The sequence below is a fragment of the Scyliorhinus torazame genome, chromosome 12 (genome assembly GCF_047496885.1).
Source record: "Scyliorhinus torazame isolate Kashiwa2021f chromosome 12, sScyTor2.1, whole genome shotgun sequence".
NCBI classification, from domain to species: Eukaryota; Metazoa; Chordata; class Chondrichthyes; order Carcharhiniformes; family Scyliorhinidae; genus Scyliorhinus; species Scyliorhinus torazame.
Genome location: NC_092718.1, coordinates 145,834,329 through 145,853,345, shown reverse-complemented (window position 1 = coordinate 145,853,345; position 19,017 = coordinate 145,834,329). Strand labels below are relative to the sequence as shown.

Genomic DNA, 19,017 nt, shown 5'->3' with positions numbered 1-19,017 from the left:
AGTGTTGAGAACAATTTTGTCTCCTGTTGTTGTGATGTTCCTTGTATAGTTCTCCAAGATAGCTAAAAGTCGTAGTGTTTACAAAGAACATCAAGCTATGTATTTAAAACAAAGCTAGTTTATTTTACACTACTTTAAATGGTTCACACACTCTACTGAGTAATAGCTAACAAAATAACAGTATTGAATCTATTATGTCTCTTTTAAACAGCCGACACTATCTCAACCTTGCACTATCCTTCTCTGTAAACTTCTCCCAGAATACTGAGAGACTCAGCCTTTCATAAGACTACTCAGTGATGCCATCTAGTGTTGAGATACATGAACATCATCTTGTTAACCCTCTACTCTCCTTAGATTATACATATCATTACAGGGGTCAGAGGCCTCAAATGGGTAGCCTGTCAGAAATCAATAGTCTGGATGTACTTGTCCCATCTTTGGAGCATAACAATCATGAGGAAATGCCGTTTAACAAGAAAGCCCCACCACAAATATGTGTCTGTCTTTAACACGAACTTCCCTCTACCTCACTCTTGATCCTATATCATACAGGAGAACTCTGTTCTTCTCATGGACTCCCTACAGGGCAGAAGGTCATTTGGCCTATCGTGTCTGTACCAACCCTTCGAAAGAGCTATCTAGACCCACTTCCCACCATCCTATCTCCATAACCTCACCTAACCTTTGGACACTAAGGGACAATTTAGCATAGCCAATCCACCTAACCTGCACATTTTTGGACTGTGGAAGGAAACCGGAGCACCCGGAGGAAACCCACGCGGACACAGGGAGAAAATGCAAACTCTCCACAGTCACCCAAGGCTGGAATCAAACCCGGAACCCTGGCGCTGTGAGGCAGTAGTGCTAACCACTGTGCCACCATCTTTGGACAGATCCAGAAAAAGCATCTTTTGTGACGGAAATCTTCAGTCCTCACTCCCAATGGATCCATAGAATCCCTACAGTGCAGAAGGAAGCCATTCAGCCCATCCAGTCTGCAGCAACCCTCTGAAAGAGCACCCGATCTAGGCCCCCTCTCCCACCCTATCCCCGTAATCCTACCTAATCTAACCTGCACATATTTGGACACTAAGAGGCAATTTAGCATGGCCAATCCACCTAACCTGCATTGCTGTGAATGAAGGTTGATAAACGCCCAAACCAAAACTGCTCCCTGTTTTGGGCAGGGGATTTCAGATAATCAGCCTTGTTTTGAGACTTTCAAATGTTGTGTTGTTCCTACACTCATGGGATGAAATAAAATGCTTATTCATTTAACCCTCATTGTTACCTTTAATTATTTTGGAGATGATCCTCAAATTGCCCTCATAACGACAGTACACCTTTTCTGATAAAGTCCAATTCCCCCCTCTGTGTCTGGATCCGCACCTTCTTGGGATTAAGGTTGCTGCTTATGTAGAGGATAAGTACCAACAACGGTGGTATACAGGAATGAAGTAACTGGAGAAAGTTAGATAGTTCTGCTGGAGGTCTAGATTACTTGTTTCTGTGCTTAAGCTAAGTGGTATGTTTCCATCATAAGATCATAATAGGAGCCAGAGTTGGCCATTTGGCCCTTGAGTTTGCTATGCCATTCAATAAAATCATGGCTGATCTGATTGTGACCTTAACTCTACTTTCCTGCCTACCCTCCCATAACCTTTCACTCCCTTGCAGACCAAATACCTGTCTTAACGTGGCAATGAATATCTCCAATGGCCCAACCTCTACTGCTCACTCGTGGAGAGGATTTCAAAGGTTAATGACCCCCTAAGAAACTTCTCATCTCACTTTTAATTGGGGGACTCTTTATTTTTAAACTGTGCCCTTGATTTCCAGATTTCCCCCATGAGGGAAGCATTCTCTTAGCATCTACCTTGTCAAGCTCCCTCAGAATGTTGTATGTTTCAATAAGATCACCTCACACTCTTCTAAACTCCAATGTGTATACACTCAGCCTGCTCAACCTTTCCTCATAAGGCAAACCCTTCATCCCCGGAATTGGCCTAGTCAACCTTCTCTGAACTATTTCCAATGAAAATATATTCTTCTTTAAGTAAGGAGGCCAAAATAGTCCACTTTAGGTGCAGCCTCAACAACACCCTGCATAGTTGTAGCAATGGGTGGTATGGTGGCACAGTGTTAGCACTGTTGCCTCACAGCGCCAGGGACCCGGGTTCAATTCCGGCCTTGGGTCACTGCCTGTGTGGAGTTTGTACATTCTCAACGTGTTTGCTTGGGTTTCCTCCGGGTGATCCGGTTTCCTCCCACAATCCAAAGATGCATAGGTTAGGTGGATTGGCCATGCTAAATTGCCCATTGGTTAAATTGTCCAGGGATGTGTCGGTTAGATTATGCGGTTACGGGGATAGGGGGGGTTGGGCTTGGGTAGAGTAGTCATTCAAAGGGTCGGTGCAGACTCGATGGGCCAAACAACCTCCTTCTGCACTGTAGTGATTCTATGATGGCTTGCCTTTATATTCCACTCCCCTTGCAATAAAGGCCAACATTCAATTTGCCTTCCTAATTACTTGCTGTACGTGCAATCCAACATCTTGTGATTCATGTACAAGAACACCCAGATCTCTCTGTACTGCAGCGTTCTGCATTCTTTCCATTAAAACAATATTCTGCTTTTCTATTCTTCCTGCCAAAGTGGACAACCTCCCATTTTCCCACATTATACTTTATCTGCCAAATGTTTGCCCACTGGCTTAAACTATCGATACTCATTGTATCCACCTCACAAATTATATTTGTCTCAAATTAAATGCTTTGTTCATTTTGGTGATCACCGGCACTGTAGTAATATGTTGGCCAAATTAGGCAGGGTTCCTCCCAACAGTTGGTCAATATCTTGTAACACGGGTGCCCCCTGAGAACCAACATGCAGTGCCTGTTGCAAATCCTCTGACACAGGAGGTAATCCTTGAGGTTTTAATTAGCCATCCAATCATATGGTGCCTCAATTTTAAGGATGGGCTACCTAACCCAGAAGAGTTGGTCTCCACTCAATCTAACAATCCCAATTGCATGTGTTAAAATAGGATTTTTAGGTCAAAAGCTCCCTATCCTGCTTTGTATATTATATTGCTTTGTGTCCATTCAATTGTGAGACCAGAAGAAACTGCTGCCACTTGAGGAGTTTTTGTGAATACGAAGAAGTAATAAATGGGAATTGGATGAACAGTGTGGATGGAAATCTAGGATCACTTGTTTCTGTGACGTTTTTTTGTGAGATAAGGAAGAGGGAGATGGTGAAGAAAGTATTTTATAGTAAGAAGTCTCACAACACCAGGTTAAAGTCCAACAGGTTTGTTTCGAATCACTAGCTTTTGGAGCACAGCTCCTTCCTCAGGTGAATGAAGAGGTGGGTTCCAGAAACATATATATATGGACAAAGTCAAAGATGCAAGACGACACTTTGAATGAGAGTCTTTGCAGGTAATTAAGTCTTTACAGGTCCAGGTGGAGCAACTGGAGAGAGGGATAATCACAGGTTAAAGAGGTGTGAATTGTCTCAAGCCAGGACAGTTGGTAGGATTTCGCAAGCCCAGGCCAGATGGTGGGGGGTGAATGTAATGCGACATGAATCCAAGGTCCCGGTTGAGGCGTACTCATGTGTGCGGAACTTGGCTATCAGTTTCTGCTCGGCCATTCTGCGTTGTCACGTGTCCTGAAGGTTTCTTTGGCGGACGCTCACTCGAAGATCAGAGGCTGAATGCCCTTGCCTGCTGAAGTGTTCCCCGACTGGAAGGGAACATTCCTGCTTGGCGATTGCCTTTATTCAAGAAAGCATTAAGGACAAACCTCGCAACTACAGACCAGCCTAACATCAATCATGGGTATGGTTTTGGAACCAATAGTCAGGGCACAAATTAACAGACACTTGAAGAGGTTTGGGTTAATTAAGGAGAACCAGCACGGATTTTCAAATCTAATTAAATATTTTGATGAAGTGGCAGAGTCCCACATAAAAGACTGGTTAACAAAATTGAATCTCATGGAATACGAGGATCAGTATCAACTTAGGTTTTTAAAAATTGACTTTGAACAAAAGTTGTGGTAAATGGATATTTTTCAGACTAAAGGATGATAGACAATGATCTTATCCAAGGGTCATTGTTAGGGTAAGTTTGTTTTTGGTAAATAGATTAATAACTTAAGACAGTGCAAAACAGATAGATCACTTTGCCAATGATAACAAATTTAGAGGTGAGGCAGACAGTGAGGATGATACCAGTCACCTGCAACTGAACAAGAGATAGGCTAGCAGAATGGGCAGACAGAATTTAATGTGAAATTATACATTTTGGCCGAAGGAATAGGAAAAGAGAATGTAGACTTATTGGCACAGTTGTACAGAGTGGAGAGATCGGGTAGTGCACATGAATTGATCTTTGAAGATGGCTGGACAATTTTTAAAACATATATTTTTTATTAGGGTTTTTGAAATTTAATTGCCAACTTCACAGGGCCAGACATGGCCAAAAAGTATTTACAGTAATTTAAATATATTGTGGGTCAGGCAGGAATTTGCCAGCAACCTGTCTCTTACGGTCATCTTCTCTTCTGCCTGTCGCGGGTTCTTCTTGGGTGCATTTGTTTCCCCCCCACCCCCCTCCCTCGGTCCCATGCCCTCCCCCCTTTCCGTTTTCTTCCTTATTCCATGACTTGTCCCATCTCTCTTCCCCCTCTACTTTATTGGTTGCTGACTACGAACGGGTCTTGAAACAAGTTGGTGAACAGCTTCCACGCCCTGTGAACGCCCTCTTCCGACACTCGGCTGGCGAACTTTATCTTCTCCAACCTGAGAAATTCTGCCAGGTCAGACAGCCTGCCTGCAGCCTTGGGTGGTGTGTATTAAATGTCTTTAATCTTATTGATGGGGTCAGGGTTGATGCAAATTCCCAATTTTACTCATGCAGCCCATGGACATGATGCGGGAGAGTGGGGGGGGGGGGGGGGGGGGGGCACTCACGCAGCCCACTCACTAGCCTGGGTTTCCCATTACTGTTCTACCGGGTTTACAAATCATGTTTTCCTTTTAATTCTACCACCTTTACTCATGCGGGCCATTTAATATTTTTGAGCCAAGTCACTAAGTTAAGTTCAAATCCAACACCCTCTTCAATTCAGACACATGGGGCAGGATTCTCCATCCCGCCAGCCGCGTTTGTCTGCGTGGCGCGCCCTCGCCGGCAGCGGGACCCTCCATTCTGGCAGACAGCCAATGGGATTTCCCATTGTGGCCACCCCATGCCTTCGGGAAACCCGCGGGCGTGTGCTGCCGGAGGAGCAGAGGATCCCGCCGATGGAGAATCCCGCATATGAAATCTCAGTTTCCAGGGCTGGGTTAAAATATTTCTAACACAAGGTAAGTGACCTTATACTTTACCTATTACCCTTCCTATTCCATCTCACAAACATAACCAAAATCACGCATAGTTAACTTACCAAGGGGAAGTCAATTTCATCCAAAGCCTTCGCATTTTTGTCATTTTTATTGAACAATCTTACTGAAAACAAAACATGCAATTCCAGCAAGAACATACAGATACTTTTTAAAAATCTTCATTGTATTAGAGGTAGAACACAGAATGCACAATAAAGTGCCATGTGACCCAGCACGGGCTAGTCTTATTGTGCTGATTTAAAATCCGACAACCAGAATTCATTGTTACTCCTGCAAGAGATCGGGAACACTCATGCTTAACTATAGGACAACAGCCAGGTAATCACAGGCCTGAAAAGAAACAGAAAATGCTTTAACACAAGTTACAGTAAACTAGGACAAAGGTAACATCTGAAAGGGATTGATTTGAAGACATCCAGAAAGTATTTATACAATAACTCTGAAATTACATTAAACTGTGATTTACTGGCAATGTTGTTGTGAGGTTGTGTCGGAGAATTTTTCCTGAATGGATTTGAAAAGAGTTTTGAGAGATGCATTCAGAGATGGGGAGCTCTTCTCCGATTATAAGCAATGTTCCCCTAATAGATAAATAAATGAGTAAATTTGTTCACTCTCACAAAGTTATGTTAAACGAGTCTGTCAGAATCTCCCTGCCCATGGTGAGATGGAGGCTATGTTGTTTTACATTGTGTAACAAAGTACATCAGAGCACCTGATTGATAGTGACTGAGAGATACTGGGTTTTCATTGCAGAGTATCAACCAGAATTTTGGATCAAAAGCGGTTCGAGGCTGGGTGGCACGGTGGCCCAGTGGTTAGCGCTGCTGCCTCAGGGCACCAAGGATCCGGGTTCAATCCCGGCCCTGGGTCACTGACCGTGTGGAGTTTGTTCATTCTCCCCCTGTCTGCGTGGGTCTCGTCCCCACAACACAAAGATGTGCAGGGTAGGTGGATTGGCCACGTCAAATTGCCCCTTAATTGGAAAAAAAATAATTTTTTTTCAATTCTCTAAATTTAAAGAAAAAAGCAGTTTGAGGTTATGGGGGAAGCAGGGGAGAAAGATTGGCGAGTGATGAGTGGAAGGTTAGCAGCAACGGTAATGAGTGAGGTTGTCTTAAAATGCTTTATTTATTGCTGACACTGAGAGACAGCTTAGAGGCGGCTTTGTTACTTATCCTGCGTTGCTGAAAGTAAGACTCAATAATAAGCCAGAGAGAGATTTGAACACAGAATTTTAAAATCAAAGCCTTGTTGAACTTGGGAGCGGGGGGGCGGAATGTAGATTAGTGAGCACAGAGTTCTGGATGCATAGGTCCAGGGGTGAATTTGGATAGCAGAGCTTTGGATGAGCTCAGGTTTATGGAGTAGCAGACCAAGGAAAACTGGAAGAATGGAATCTGGAAGTAAAAAAAGCCTGCAGAGAATTTCAACAGCAAACAGATTAAATTGGGGGAAGAGATGGGTTATAGAATAATTGGTCTTAGTGATGGAGAGGATGTGTGCTCAGAAAGCCAGCTGAGATTACTTCAACCTCTAATAGTAGCCAGGAAGGGAGAATGGAATTTGCAGCTAAGAAACAGAGTTTGTGATGGGTACCGACGACAAGAGCTCAAGTCTTTTTAGGGTTTGACTTAAGGGAACTTTGACGCATCAAAGCTGAAGGTCAGAGAAGCAGTCTGACAACCTAAGGGCAGTGGAGGGCGGAGATGACGCTGAGGTAAGAAATCAGTCTACACAACGAGTTTTTGGCTGATGTCACTGAGAGGCAGCATTGATGAGATGCTGGGAGACAAAGATTGGTCCTTGGGAGACTCCAGAGGTAGTGATACAGGCGCAGGAAAGTAAGTCCCAACAAACATTTAACAGAAGGGCATCTGTATGCTCAGCTACTGAATGGACAACTTTGCAAAGGGAGGCAGTTTAACAAATTCTATGAGAGAATAGCATGCTGAAGCCCCATCCTTCCCAAAAGCTGAAATGCTGTTGCACATCATTTTTAGCATGGCCACCTAGTAAACTGTCACACTCACCTGACAGCTCATGAGAAGCGTAGGTTCTGCTTCTCTGCCGCTTACTACAGTGAAGCTTGGACAACTTGCACATATAGTACTATGTTCAGTGACACTGTGCTCAAGAAGAGCTCGAAATTGCTGCACTGTCACCTCCTGTAAATAAACAGGTGAAAACCTCAAGCATTTCAACAGAGTGAAGCTACACTGGGCTGGCATCATGTGCTTAACCATAACTGAAGAGATTCTTCTATTTCAAGGTATGGCTTGTCCACAAATAGGAGAAACACACCTGTCAGCCTGCACCCAAGTGTTATCAACGGTGCTAGCAAGCGACACATTGGCACTAACTGCCTGCTCGCTGTTACTCAGTTTGAGGTCCATCAGAAGGACTCCGCTCCAGACCTCAATATAGCCATAGTTCAAAAATAGGCATAAGACCGGAATTCCAGAAGCAACATTCAATCAAGCTTGTCATCAAGGAGCTGTGGTGGGCAGCGCAGTGGCTCAGTGGGTTAGCACTGCTGCCTCACAGCACCGAGGTCCCAGGTTCGATCCCGGCTCTGGGTCACTGTCCGTGTGGAGTTTGCACATTCTCCCCATGTTTGCGTGCGTTTCACCCCCACAACCCAAAGATGTGCAGGCTAGGTGGATTGGCTACGCGAAATTGCCCCTTAATTGGAAAAAATGAATTGGGTACTCTAAATTAAAAAAAAAAAGAAATAGCATCAAGGAGCCGTAGTAAATAGGGATCTGGGGAAAATCTCTCCAGCGGTTGGAGTCACACCTGGCACAAAGGAAGTTGGCTATTGTTGTTGGAGACCAATCATTTATACCCAGGACACCTTGGAGCAGCAACTTGGGTTCAGCCATCTAAATCCATGTTGCATTACATTCACCCCGCCACCATCTGGCCTGGGCATGCAAAATCCTACCAACTGTCCTGTCTTGAGACAATTCACACCTCGTTAACCTGTGATTATCCCTCTCTCCAGTTGCTCCGTCTGGACCTGTAAAGACTTAATTACCTGCAGACTCGCATTCAAAGTATCGCCTTGCATCAAGGACTTTATCTATGTGTGTTTCTGGAACCCACCTCTTCATTCACCTGAGGAAGGAGCTGCACTCCGAAAGCTAGTGATTCACAACAAAAAGGATTCTAACCTGGTGTTGTAAGACTTTTTACTGTGCCCACCCCAGTCCAACGCCAGCATCTCCATATCAAGTGCAATTAGACCTGGGATAACACCTCAGCTTGATGGCTGAGTGATAACTGCATCACACACGTTATGCAATAACTAGTTCCAACAAGAGAGCCTAACTTCCGTTGACATTCATTGGATTTACTATTAAGGCGCCACCATCAACATCCTGTGGCTGCTCCTGCCCAGATACTAAACTGGACCAGTTTTGTAAATGCCATGGCTACAAAAGCAGGTTGGGTAGTCTGCATCAAGTAGCGTATTTTTCAACTCCTTAAAACCTCTCCACCACCAGGAGGAACAAGTAAAGGTATGATGGAGTAACCATGGGTGACTGGTCTTCCAACAACGCTCAAGAAGACACCTTACAGGATGGAGAAGTCCATTTGATTGGCACTTCATCCACTAGCTAAACATCCATTTACTACACCACTGGCTGGGGGCCGGTTAGCTCAGTTGGCTGTACAGCTGGTTCGTGCAGAGCCAATCCTTCACTGTTGTTAAGTCAAACTCCAAAAACCCTCTTCCTAACAGCGAGTGTACCTGCACCAGATAGATTCCAGTGGTTCAAGGTGGTTCACCACCATTCTCAAGGCCAATTAGAAATGGGCAGCAAATGTTGGCCTTGCTCGCGATGCCCACATCCCATGAAAGAATAAAAAAAGTGCGTGCCAATGCGGGATGCAAGCCCAGTAAGGAAGTCAGATTGCTATATGCAAGAAACTTACCCTTGTATTAATGCGCATCCCACACAAGCAAGATATAAAGTCACCGCTCGCAATTAGGTAGTTCCTGTAAAAGGAAAGTAGTTTTTGTCAGATTGTTGTTGCTTTTTCTTGAACCAAATTCTGACAAGCAGAAAGCATAGTCAGCATACATTGTAGTCAAAAACATGTTCTACTACTTTCAACCTCAATCTTCTCACTTTAGACCTCCCTTGAATTCAGGTACAGTTCTAAGCTTGATCTCTGTTTATGAAGCCCTTCACCAAAAGACTTTACAAAGCCAGCTCCCAATGGGAAAGAGTCGCATAACATTGACCCCTTTATGCAATTATTTTGCACCTATGCCCAATATCCATCTGCTCTGCAAAGCTAGTCAAACTAAATTACAAAGATTCTAATTATAGAGAAGCAAAACAAATTCAGCAGAATAATCAGAAGTATAATTTGTACAGTTCACATTGGTTTTGAAAGTAACTATTTTTGACTTTTAGAGTCCTATCAGATTGTTTGGTTATTGCAGTCTTGGCATTTTTACGCTTTGGAGAGCTGTAGGCCGATAGAAACCGACAAAGAGGAATGGTGAAAGGTCTGCCGTATATATTCTAGGTGGAGAACCCTCTGAACAAGCAAGTAGGCACATCTCAGCCAGGACATGGTTATGTTATTGTACTGGACTCGTAATCCAGAGAATGCTCATTCATGTTAATCCCACCACAATGGCAGTTTGCAAACACATGTAATATTCAGGGATGTTGTCCTGGACAGATTATATGATTTTTAACATTTTCATTAGTGGATAGTTACACCTGTGTTGACTATACATTGCTGTTTTAGGTTTTAGCCTAAATCAATGCCTAGCGACAAGTTATTTTTTGCTTCCTAATGTCAAAGAAAATCACGTTATCAGCTAAAATACAGTGGAGAAGTTTCACAATTTAACCTGTGAGCCTAATTAAAATTCTCTAAATAATAAGGCAGGTGAAGACTCAATTTGGATTGAGGGCTCACATAAGGAGCGGTCTTGGAACCAGAGAACATATCTGGAGTTAAGTTTTAAAAAGATGGGCAGCACGGTGGCGCAGTGGTTAGCACTGCCGCCTCACAGTGCCGAGGACCCAGGTTCGATCCCGGCCCCGTGCCACTGTCCGTGTGTTGTTTGCACATTCTCCCTGAGTCTCACCCCCAGAATGTAGTAGGGTAGGTGGATTGGCCATGCTAAATTGCCCCCTATTTGGATTTTTTTTTTTTTAAAGTCTCAAAAAGATGCAAAATTTAGCTCCACTTCCATCACGTTCCTCTCTAGAATTCATGCTGGATTTTAGTTTTTCTCTCACTGGCAATCAGCCTGAGTAACCATTCACCACGTATAAATAGTGGGTATCTAAAGGCCAACTGACAGAACGGAGGTATCACACTCAGTGCAGTCTCTACCCAGAATTTATGGAACAGTCAATGGGAATATGACTAGATATTAAACAGGAGTTGAAATGCTTGGGCACGTCATTTTGTTGAAACAAGGAATACAAATGCCCTCACCGTATCAGCTAATCATACAAAGACCCGAGATGGCACGTTAGCACAGTTGTTAGCACTACTGCCTCACAGCTTCAGGGTTCAATTCGGCCTCGGGTGACTGTCTGTGTGGTGTTTGAACTTTCTCCCCGTGTCTGCGTGGGTTTTCTCCGGTTTCCTCCCACAGTCCAAAGATGTGCAGGCTAAGTGGATTGGCTATGCTAAATTACCCCTTCGTGTCCAAAAGGTTAGGTGGGGTTACTGAGTTGGGGTGGAGATGTCGGTTTAAGTAGAGTTCTCTCCCCAAGGGCTGGTGCAGGCTCGATGGGCCGAATGGCCTCCTTCTGCACTGTAAATTCTATGATCTATGACCAAAACTGGGACCCCCCTGGTGTGCCATGTCATCTTAAAAATAACTTTAAATTGTTTGATAAAAGAGGCTCCAAAGTCACACAGCTTCAAGCCAGCAATGCATTGGTTGTAATGATAGAATCATAGAATTTACAGTGCAGAAGGAGGCCATTTGGCCCATCGAGTCTGCACCGGCTCTTGGAAAGAGCACCCTACCAAGCCCATACCCCCACCCTATCCCCATAACCCAGTGGGAGGAAACCGGAGCACCCGGAGGAAACCCACGCACACACGGGGAGAACGTGCAGACTCCGCACAGCCAGCGACCCAAGCCGCTGGGTCCTATTTGAAAACTATACATTTACTTTTCTCTCCAGTTCCTCTACTACAATCTTTTATAAGCTATAAAACTGTTAAATTAGGAAAGCAATAAAAGTAGATTGTTCAGCACCCCCCCCCCCCAGTCTTTTCCATCATTCAATGGTTGATCTCTATTGTATCTCCATCCACCCACAATTCTGTAAACCTTAATACCCTTCTCTAACAAAAATTAATTAGTCTCAGTTTTGAAATTTCCAATTGACCCCCAACCTCAACAGCTTTTTGAGGAAGGGTTCAAGATTCCCACTATCCTTTGTAAGAATAATTGCTTTCTGACATTTCCTGAAGGTCAATATATCCTGCCCACAGTGCAGAACCCAAATTAGAACAGTTATTTTAAACAGGGTTCATCAGAGCTTTATATAACTCTAACATAACTTTCATCCCTTTGTACTCCAGTCCCCTCGAGCCAAATAGCTTTAAAGAGAGTCAGAATTCAGCTAGGAATCCAATTCACGGCCGGATGTCAGCATACTCACGTGTTACAAACAGGGCATATGAGCCTGTCAGGAACATCGAAACCATCAAGAATGGCATTCAAACAGGCTTCATCGAAACACAAGCTTGCCTCGTACTCCTTTATGATGGCCTGTTCTACAAGAAATATAGCAGGCATAATTTAGTACTAAAATAAAAAATACATATGATACAAATGAATAATGAGGTACATGAACTTCAGTGCCAGTGTGATGCCAGGTACGTAGGCCATATGGTCCAATGACTAGTGGATCGTATCAAACAGCACGTCTCTTCAGCAATTTGCAACAGGCAAACTACAGACTGTACCCAACTAGCTTAAGCTTGAAAAACTCAGAAATAGGAGGGATTTTCCGCTGCCGATATTATTCAGTGGGTTTGGCGATGGGAGGGGAAAATGTTGCGCGAAGTCCAAACCGCATTTCACGCTGGTGTAAATGTGTGATGCGATTGTCTTCTCCGCCCGTCGATAACGTATCGCATTTCCTGACGCTCAATATGGAGAACAGCATTTGAATATATTATCATCTCATTATCAGGCCTCTACGCCTGAATCACTCCACCCTGTAAGAAAGTCCATTCACATCAGTGTGAGGGCGAAACAGCATGAAACTCCACTTGTCTCCGAAGGTGTGCATCTGGTGAGCAGAACTCCCAGGGGAGCTCAGTGGGAGAGGGTCAGGGGGCAGTGTCTAGCAAGGGGGTGTTCCTGGTGAATTGTGCACTGAAGCAGTCTTTAAAAAAGGTGCTAGATCGCTTGCAGGGCAGGCTCAATTAAAACCCCCTTCTACCAGTATTACATGGTGGGACCTGACCTCTTTATATTTTTCTGATTATGTCCTGAACGATATGGCAGAGAAAGCCATTGTGCGGCCAGCAGCTTCAAATCCACTTTTTCCACCCACTATTAGCCGATGCCAATATCCTGGAAAACTTCAGGGCAGCATGGTAGCACGGTGGTTATCACAGTTGCTTCACAGCTCCAGGTTCGATTCCTGGCTTGGGTCACTGTCTGTGCGGTGTCTGCACATTCTCCCATGTCTGCGTGGGTTTCCTCCGGGTGTTCCGGTTTCCTCCCACAGTCCAAAGATGTGCAGGTTAGGTGGATTGCCATGATAAATTGCCCTTAGTGTCCAAAAAGGTTGGGTGGGGTTACTGGGATAGGGTGGAGGTGTGGGCTTAAGTGGGGTGCTCTTTCCATGGGCCGGTGCAGACTCGATGGGCAGAATGGCCTCCTTCTGCACTGTAAATTCTATTGTGTCCAATATTAGATGTGATTCTGCACTTGCTAAACAATCTTGATTGTGCTAAGAATTACACTGACAACTAATTTGAGATCATCAATCAGGCTTGCAATGTAGCTACATATATTCAAACTCAGAGCCCTGGTCTTTGCAGGCAGATGAAGGAGGTGCATGCATTGCATCTTTTGTAATGAAACAAAATTTTGGGAGACAGCCATTCCCTGGTTCATTCCTCAGGTCAATGCCTTGACCAATCGGAATTGATCTGCTTGGTTTTGAATTTAAACAAAAGCTTGGCAGTTAACTTTTCTGCACGCATTCGCCATGGCAACGCCTCTACCAATCAAAGTCCACTTGCCAACCATTCAGCACTCTCTTCTCAAGAAGTATAAATTGTAGTTCCCTTTACAATCGGTATTCTTGCAAATCAGTCCTGATGAATGCATACCACTTCTTTCAGGAATATACAACTACTGTTCTGCCAAATGGTTACTTAGCTCATTTTCCGCCAGCCTCATCAATTACTTTGCACCTCAGTTGTTGGCGCATTTGGAAACATTGTAAATATGTTCATTATTTATTTACTTTCAAAATCAAGCTCTGAGCCATTTCAATATTTCCAAAGCCTGAGGTTGCGTTAAGAACAACTTTCATTGCATAATAACCTATAACTCTTAGATAATTTATAAGAATAAACTATCACAAACATATATTCAAAGATAGAGTACCCAATTCATTTTATCCAATTAAGGGGCAATTTAGTATGGCTGATCCCCCTACCCTGCACATCTTTGGGTTGTGGGGGCGAAACCCACCCAAACACGGGGAGAATGTGGAAACTCACCACGGACAGTGACCCAGGAGCCTGGGACCTCAGCGCCGTGAGGCAGCAGCGCTGACCACTGCACCACCGTGCTGCCCCTCAAAGATACATAGTACAATGATTGTAAAGGATTTGAATATATTAAACAATAACAGAAGTGGGAATCAATATTTGCGAGCGGATTCCCTGAAGCCATATCCTTAAGAACCATTACCGTTAGAGGTGGAGCAGAGGAGTTAACCAAATTCTTTACCAGATTATGGTTTAGCAAAGGAAATAAAAGGGTCAGAATGTATGTCAGGACTATTCAAAGAGGTTATGAATAGCCTAGAGATCAAACAGCACTCTCATCAGCCTATCATCCAGAGTCCCAGGGAGCACTAGAGAGGTGGCACCAAACTTTGAAAACCATGACGAGAGTTTATAACCAAGACTCCCCTCATCATTGGGATACTGGGATTTAATTTTTATTATTTGCGATTAGGGATGCGCCAAATGAGACTACCAAATTTAGTTGTTCGAACGGGTCTATGGGCATGAGGTTAGAGGATCACTGAAATTGATTCATGAAAAGTTATTAAATACAAAGTTAGAGACTAGCTTTTGTTTAAGAAAATATTTCATTGGACTTCCGGGTGCGGCGATGACCAGCTGAGTCGCACGTTTCGGCAGCTCCCTGTGAAACGGACTTTTGGGCTCTTGATAGGAGCCCCAACGGCAATTTTAACGGCTGAAAACACCGTGCGGTAAACCAGAAGGGTGTTCCCCCTGGACACGGATGGAAAAAGGAGAGGAAAGTGGCCGGATTGCAGCGGATCCTTTGGAACAACGGCAAGGAAGGCAAGCAGAAACCAAGATGGCGTCGGAAGGTGGCAGTTTCATATGGGGCCCTGAACAACAAGAGTTTTTGAAACGCTGCGTGGAGGAGATAAAAAAGGAAATGAAGAAAGAGTTGTTGGCCCCGATATTACAGGCGATTGAAGGGCTGAAAGAGGAACAAAAGACCCAGGAGCAGGAGCTTCGGGTCGTGAAGGCGAAAGCAGCAGAGAATGAAAACGACATACAGGGCCTGGTGGTGAAGTCGGAGATACAGGAGGCACACCAGAAACGATCTGTGGAGAGGTTGGAGGCACTGGAAAATAACGCAAGGAGGAACAACTTGAGGATTCTTGGCCTTCCTGAAGGTGTGGAGGGGGCGGACGTCGGGGCATATGTGAGCACGATGCTGCACTCGTTAATGGGAGTGGAGGCCCCGACGGGTCCGTTGGAGGTGGAGGGAGCATACCGAGTTATGGTGCGAGGACCGAGAGCAGGAGAAGCTCCCAGAGCCATAGTGGTGAGATTTCTCCGTTTTAAGGATAGAGAAATGGTCCTTAGATGGGCGAAGAAAACTCGGTGTAGTAAATGGGAGAACGCGGTGATCCGCGTCTATCAAGATTGGAGTGCGGAGGTGGCGAGAAGGAGGGCGAGCTTTAATCGGGCCAAAGCGGTACTTCACAAAAAAAAGATAAAGTTTGGAATGCTGCAACCGGCAAGACTGTGGGTCACATATCAAGGGAGGCACCACTACTTTGAGACGGCGGATGAAGCGTGGACTTTTATTGTAGAAGAAAAATTGGAATGATTGGACTACGAAAATGAACGTTTGGACAAAGTGGTGGGACGAGTGGGGGGGGGGGGGGGCGAAGAGGGATTGTATGATTAATCCTGCGGTATGGTAACTTTTCTTTCTCCCACAGGTGGTGATGGGGGGAGGTGGGGAGGGAGAGGAGATGGGGCGTTGGCCATGGGAGGCGGGGCCGAGGGAGAGGCGCGGGCTTGGTTCCCGCGCTATGATAATTATGGCGGGAATAGAGAAGCAGGAAGGAGGGGGCGCCGCACGGGGCGAGCCGTGATCACGGGGGGAAGCCGAGGTCAGCCAGAGTTTGCTGACTTCTGGGAGCAACATGGGGGGAGTAATTACGCTAGCGGGGGGTCTAGCGGGGGGGGGGGGGGGGGGGGGAGGGGGGAATTACTGGGTTGCTGCTGCTGGGGAAAGGGGGTAGTGGGTGCGGGAAAGGATGGGCGGGGGGGCACCGTCTGGGAGAAATACAGCCGCGTGGGAACTGGGCGAGAAGCTGGAAAAAGATGATGGCTAACCGGCAAGGGGGGGGGGTGGGAAGCCCCCCAACTCGGCTGATCACGTGGAACGTGAGGGGGCTTAACGGGCCGATAAAGAGGGCACGAGTACTCGCACACCTTAAGAAACTTAAAGCAGATGTGGTCATGTTACAGGAAACGCACCTGAAACTGATAGATCAGGTTAGGTTGCGCAAAGGATGGGTAGGGCAGGTGTTCCATTCGGGGCTGGATGCGAAAAACAGGGGGGTGGCTATATTAGTGGGGAAGCGGGTAATGTTCGAGGCAAAGACTATAGTGGCGGATAACGGGGGCAGATACGTGATGGTGAGTGGCAAATTACAGGGAGAGATGGTGGTGTTGGTAAACGTGTATGCCCCGAATTGGGACGATGCCAATTTTATGAGGCGAATGCTAGGACGCATCCCAGACCTAGAGACCGGAAAGCTGATAATGGGGGGAGACTTTAACACGGTGTTGGAACCAAGGCTGGATAGGTCGAAGTCCAGGACTGGTAGGAGGCCGGCAGCAGCCAAGGTGCTTAAGGATTTTATGGAGCAGATGGGAGGGGTGGACCCGTGGAGATTCAGTAGACCTAGGAGTAAGGAGTTCTCGTTTTTCTCCTATGTCCATAAAGTCTATTCACGCATAGACTTTTTTGTGTTGGGTAGGGCATTGATCCCGAGGGTGAGGGGAACGGAATATACGGCTATAGCCATTTCGGATCATGCCCCACACTGGGTAGACTTGGAGATAGGGGAGGAAACAAGAGGGCGTCCACCCTGGAGAATGGATATGGGACTAATGGCGGATGAGGGGGTGTGCTTAAGGGTGAGGGGATGCATTGAAAAGTACTTGGAACTCAATGACAATGGGGAGGTTCAGGTGGGAGTGGTCTGGGAGGCGTTGAAGGCGGTGGTTAGGGGGGAGCTGATATCAATAAGGACACATAAAGGGAAGCAGGAGAGTAAGGAACGGGAGCGGTTGTTGCAAGAACTTTTGAGGGTGGACAGACAGTATGCGGAAGCACCGGAGGAGGGACTGTATAGGGAAAGGCAAAGGCTGCATGTGGAATTTGACTTGCTGACCACAGGCACTGCAGAGGCACAATGGAGGAAGGCGCAGGGTGTACAGTATGAATATGGAGAGAAGGCGAGCAGATTGCTGGCACACCAATTGAGGAAAAGGGGAGCAGCGAGGGAAATAGGGGGGGGTGAGAGACGAAGATGGAGAGACGGAGCGGGGGAGCGGAGAGAGTGAATGAAGTGTTTAAGACATTTTATAAAAAATTGTATGAAGCTCAACCCCCGGATGGGAGGGAGAGAATGATGGAGTTTTTGGATCGGCTGGAAATTCCCAAGGTGGAAGAGCAGGAAAGGATGGGATTGGGAGCACAGATCACGGTAGAAGAAGTGGTGAAAGGAATTAGGAACATGCAGACGGGAAAGGCCCCGGGACCGGACGGATTCCCAGTTGAATTTTACAGAAAATATTTGGACTTGCTCGCCCCGCTACTGACGAGGACCTTCAACGAGGCAAAGGAAAGGGGACAACTGCCCCCGACTATGTCAGAAGCAACGATATCGCTTCTTTTAAAGAAGGAAAAGGATCCGCTACAATGCGGGTCCTACAGACCAATCTCCCTCCTCAATGTAGATGCCAAGGTCTTGGCCAAGGTAATGGCAATGAGAATAGAGGAATGTGTCCCGGGGGTGGTTCATGAGGACCAAACTGGGTTTGTGAAGGGGAGACAGCTGAACACGAACATACGGAGGTTGTTAGGGGTAATGATGATGGCCCCACCAGAGGGTGAAACGGAGATAGTAGTGGCGATGGATGCCGAGAAAGCATTTGATAGAGTGGAGTGGGATTATCTGTGGGAGGTGTTGAGGAGATTTGGGTTCGGAGAGGGGTATGTTAGATGGGTGCAGCTGTTGTATAGGGCCCCAGTGGCGAGTGTGGTCACGAATGGACGGGGATCGGCATATTTTCGGCTCCATAGAGGGACAAGGCAGGGATGTCCTCTGTCCCCATTACTGTTTGCACTGGCGATTGAGCCCCTGGCGATAGCGCTGAGAGGTTCCAAGGGATGGAGGGGAATACTTAGGGGAGGAGAAGAACACCGGGTATCTTTATATGCGGATGATCTGCTACTATATGTGGCGGATCCAGCGGAGGGGATGCCAGAAATAATGCGGATACTTGGGGAGTTTGGGGATTTTTCAGGGTATAAATTGAACATGGGAAAGAGTGAGCTGTTTGTGGTGCATCCAGGGGAGCAGAGTAGAGAAATAGAAGACCTACCGTTGAGGAAGGTAACAAGAGACTTTCGTTACCTGGGGATCCAGATAGCTAAGAATTGGGGCACATTGCACAGGCTAAATTTGACGCGGTTGGTGGAACAGATGGAGGAAGATTTCAAGAGATGGGACATGGTAGCATTGTCAATGGCAGGGAGGGTGCAGGCAGTTAAGATGGTGGTCCTCCCGAGATTCCTTTTTGTGTTTCAGTGTCTCCCGGTGGTGATCACGAAGGCTTTTTTCAAAAGGATAGAAAAGAGTATTATGGGTTTTGTTTGGGCCGGGAAGACTCCGAGAGTGAGGAAGGGATTCTTACAGCGTAGTAGGGATAGGGGGGGGCTGGCACTACCGAGCCTAAGTGAGTATTATTGGGCCGCTAATATTTCAATGGTGAGTAAGTGGATGGGAGAGGAGGAAGGAGCGGCGTGGAAGAGATTAGAGAGGGCGTCCTGT

The 19,017-nt window shown here is 46.0% G+C and overlaps 1 protein-coding gene across 3 annotated transcripts in view; it reads right to left on the bottom strand.

The window, feature by feature from the left end:
- Positions 1-5,492: 5,492 nt before the first annotated feature.
- The window catches only part of rpain (RPA interacting protein), a 39,885-nt gene continuing 26,360 nt past the window's right edge, over positions 5,493-19,017 (bottom strand). The window contains exons 4-8 of one of the 3 annotated variants that reach the window (XR_011933646.1): positions 12,082-12,196; positions 9,362-9,425; positions 7,453-7,587; positions 5,886-6,000; positions 5,493-5,749 (exon numbers count right to left, since the gene is read on the bottom strand). Coding sequence is in view for 2 of the 3 variants with exons in the window: in XM_072469138.1 (XP_072325239.1) it covers positions 5,720-5,749; positions 7,453-7,587; positions 9,362-9,425; positions 12,082-12,196 (344 nt within the window). In the remaining variant the exon portion in view is untranslated. The remainder of the gene's footprint in view (positions 5,750-5,885; positions 6,001-7,452; positions 7,588-9,361; positions 9,426-12,081; positions 12,197-19,017) is intronic. The other 2 variants (XM_072469138.1, XM_072469139.1) reach the window with 2 other exon arrangements.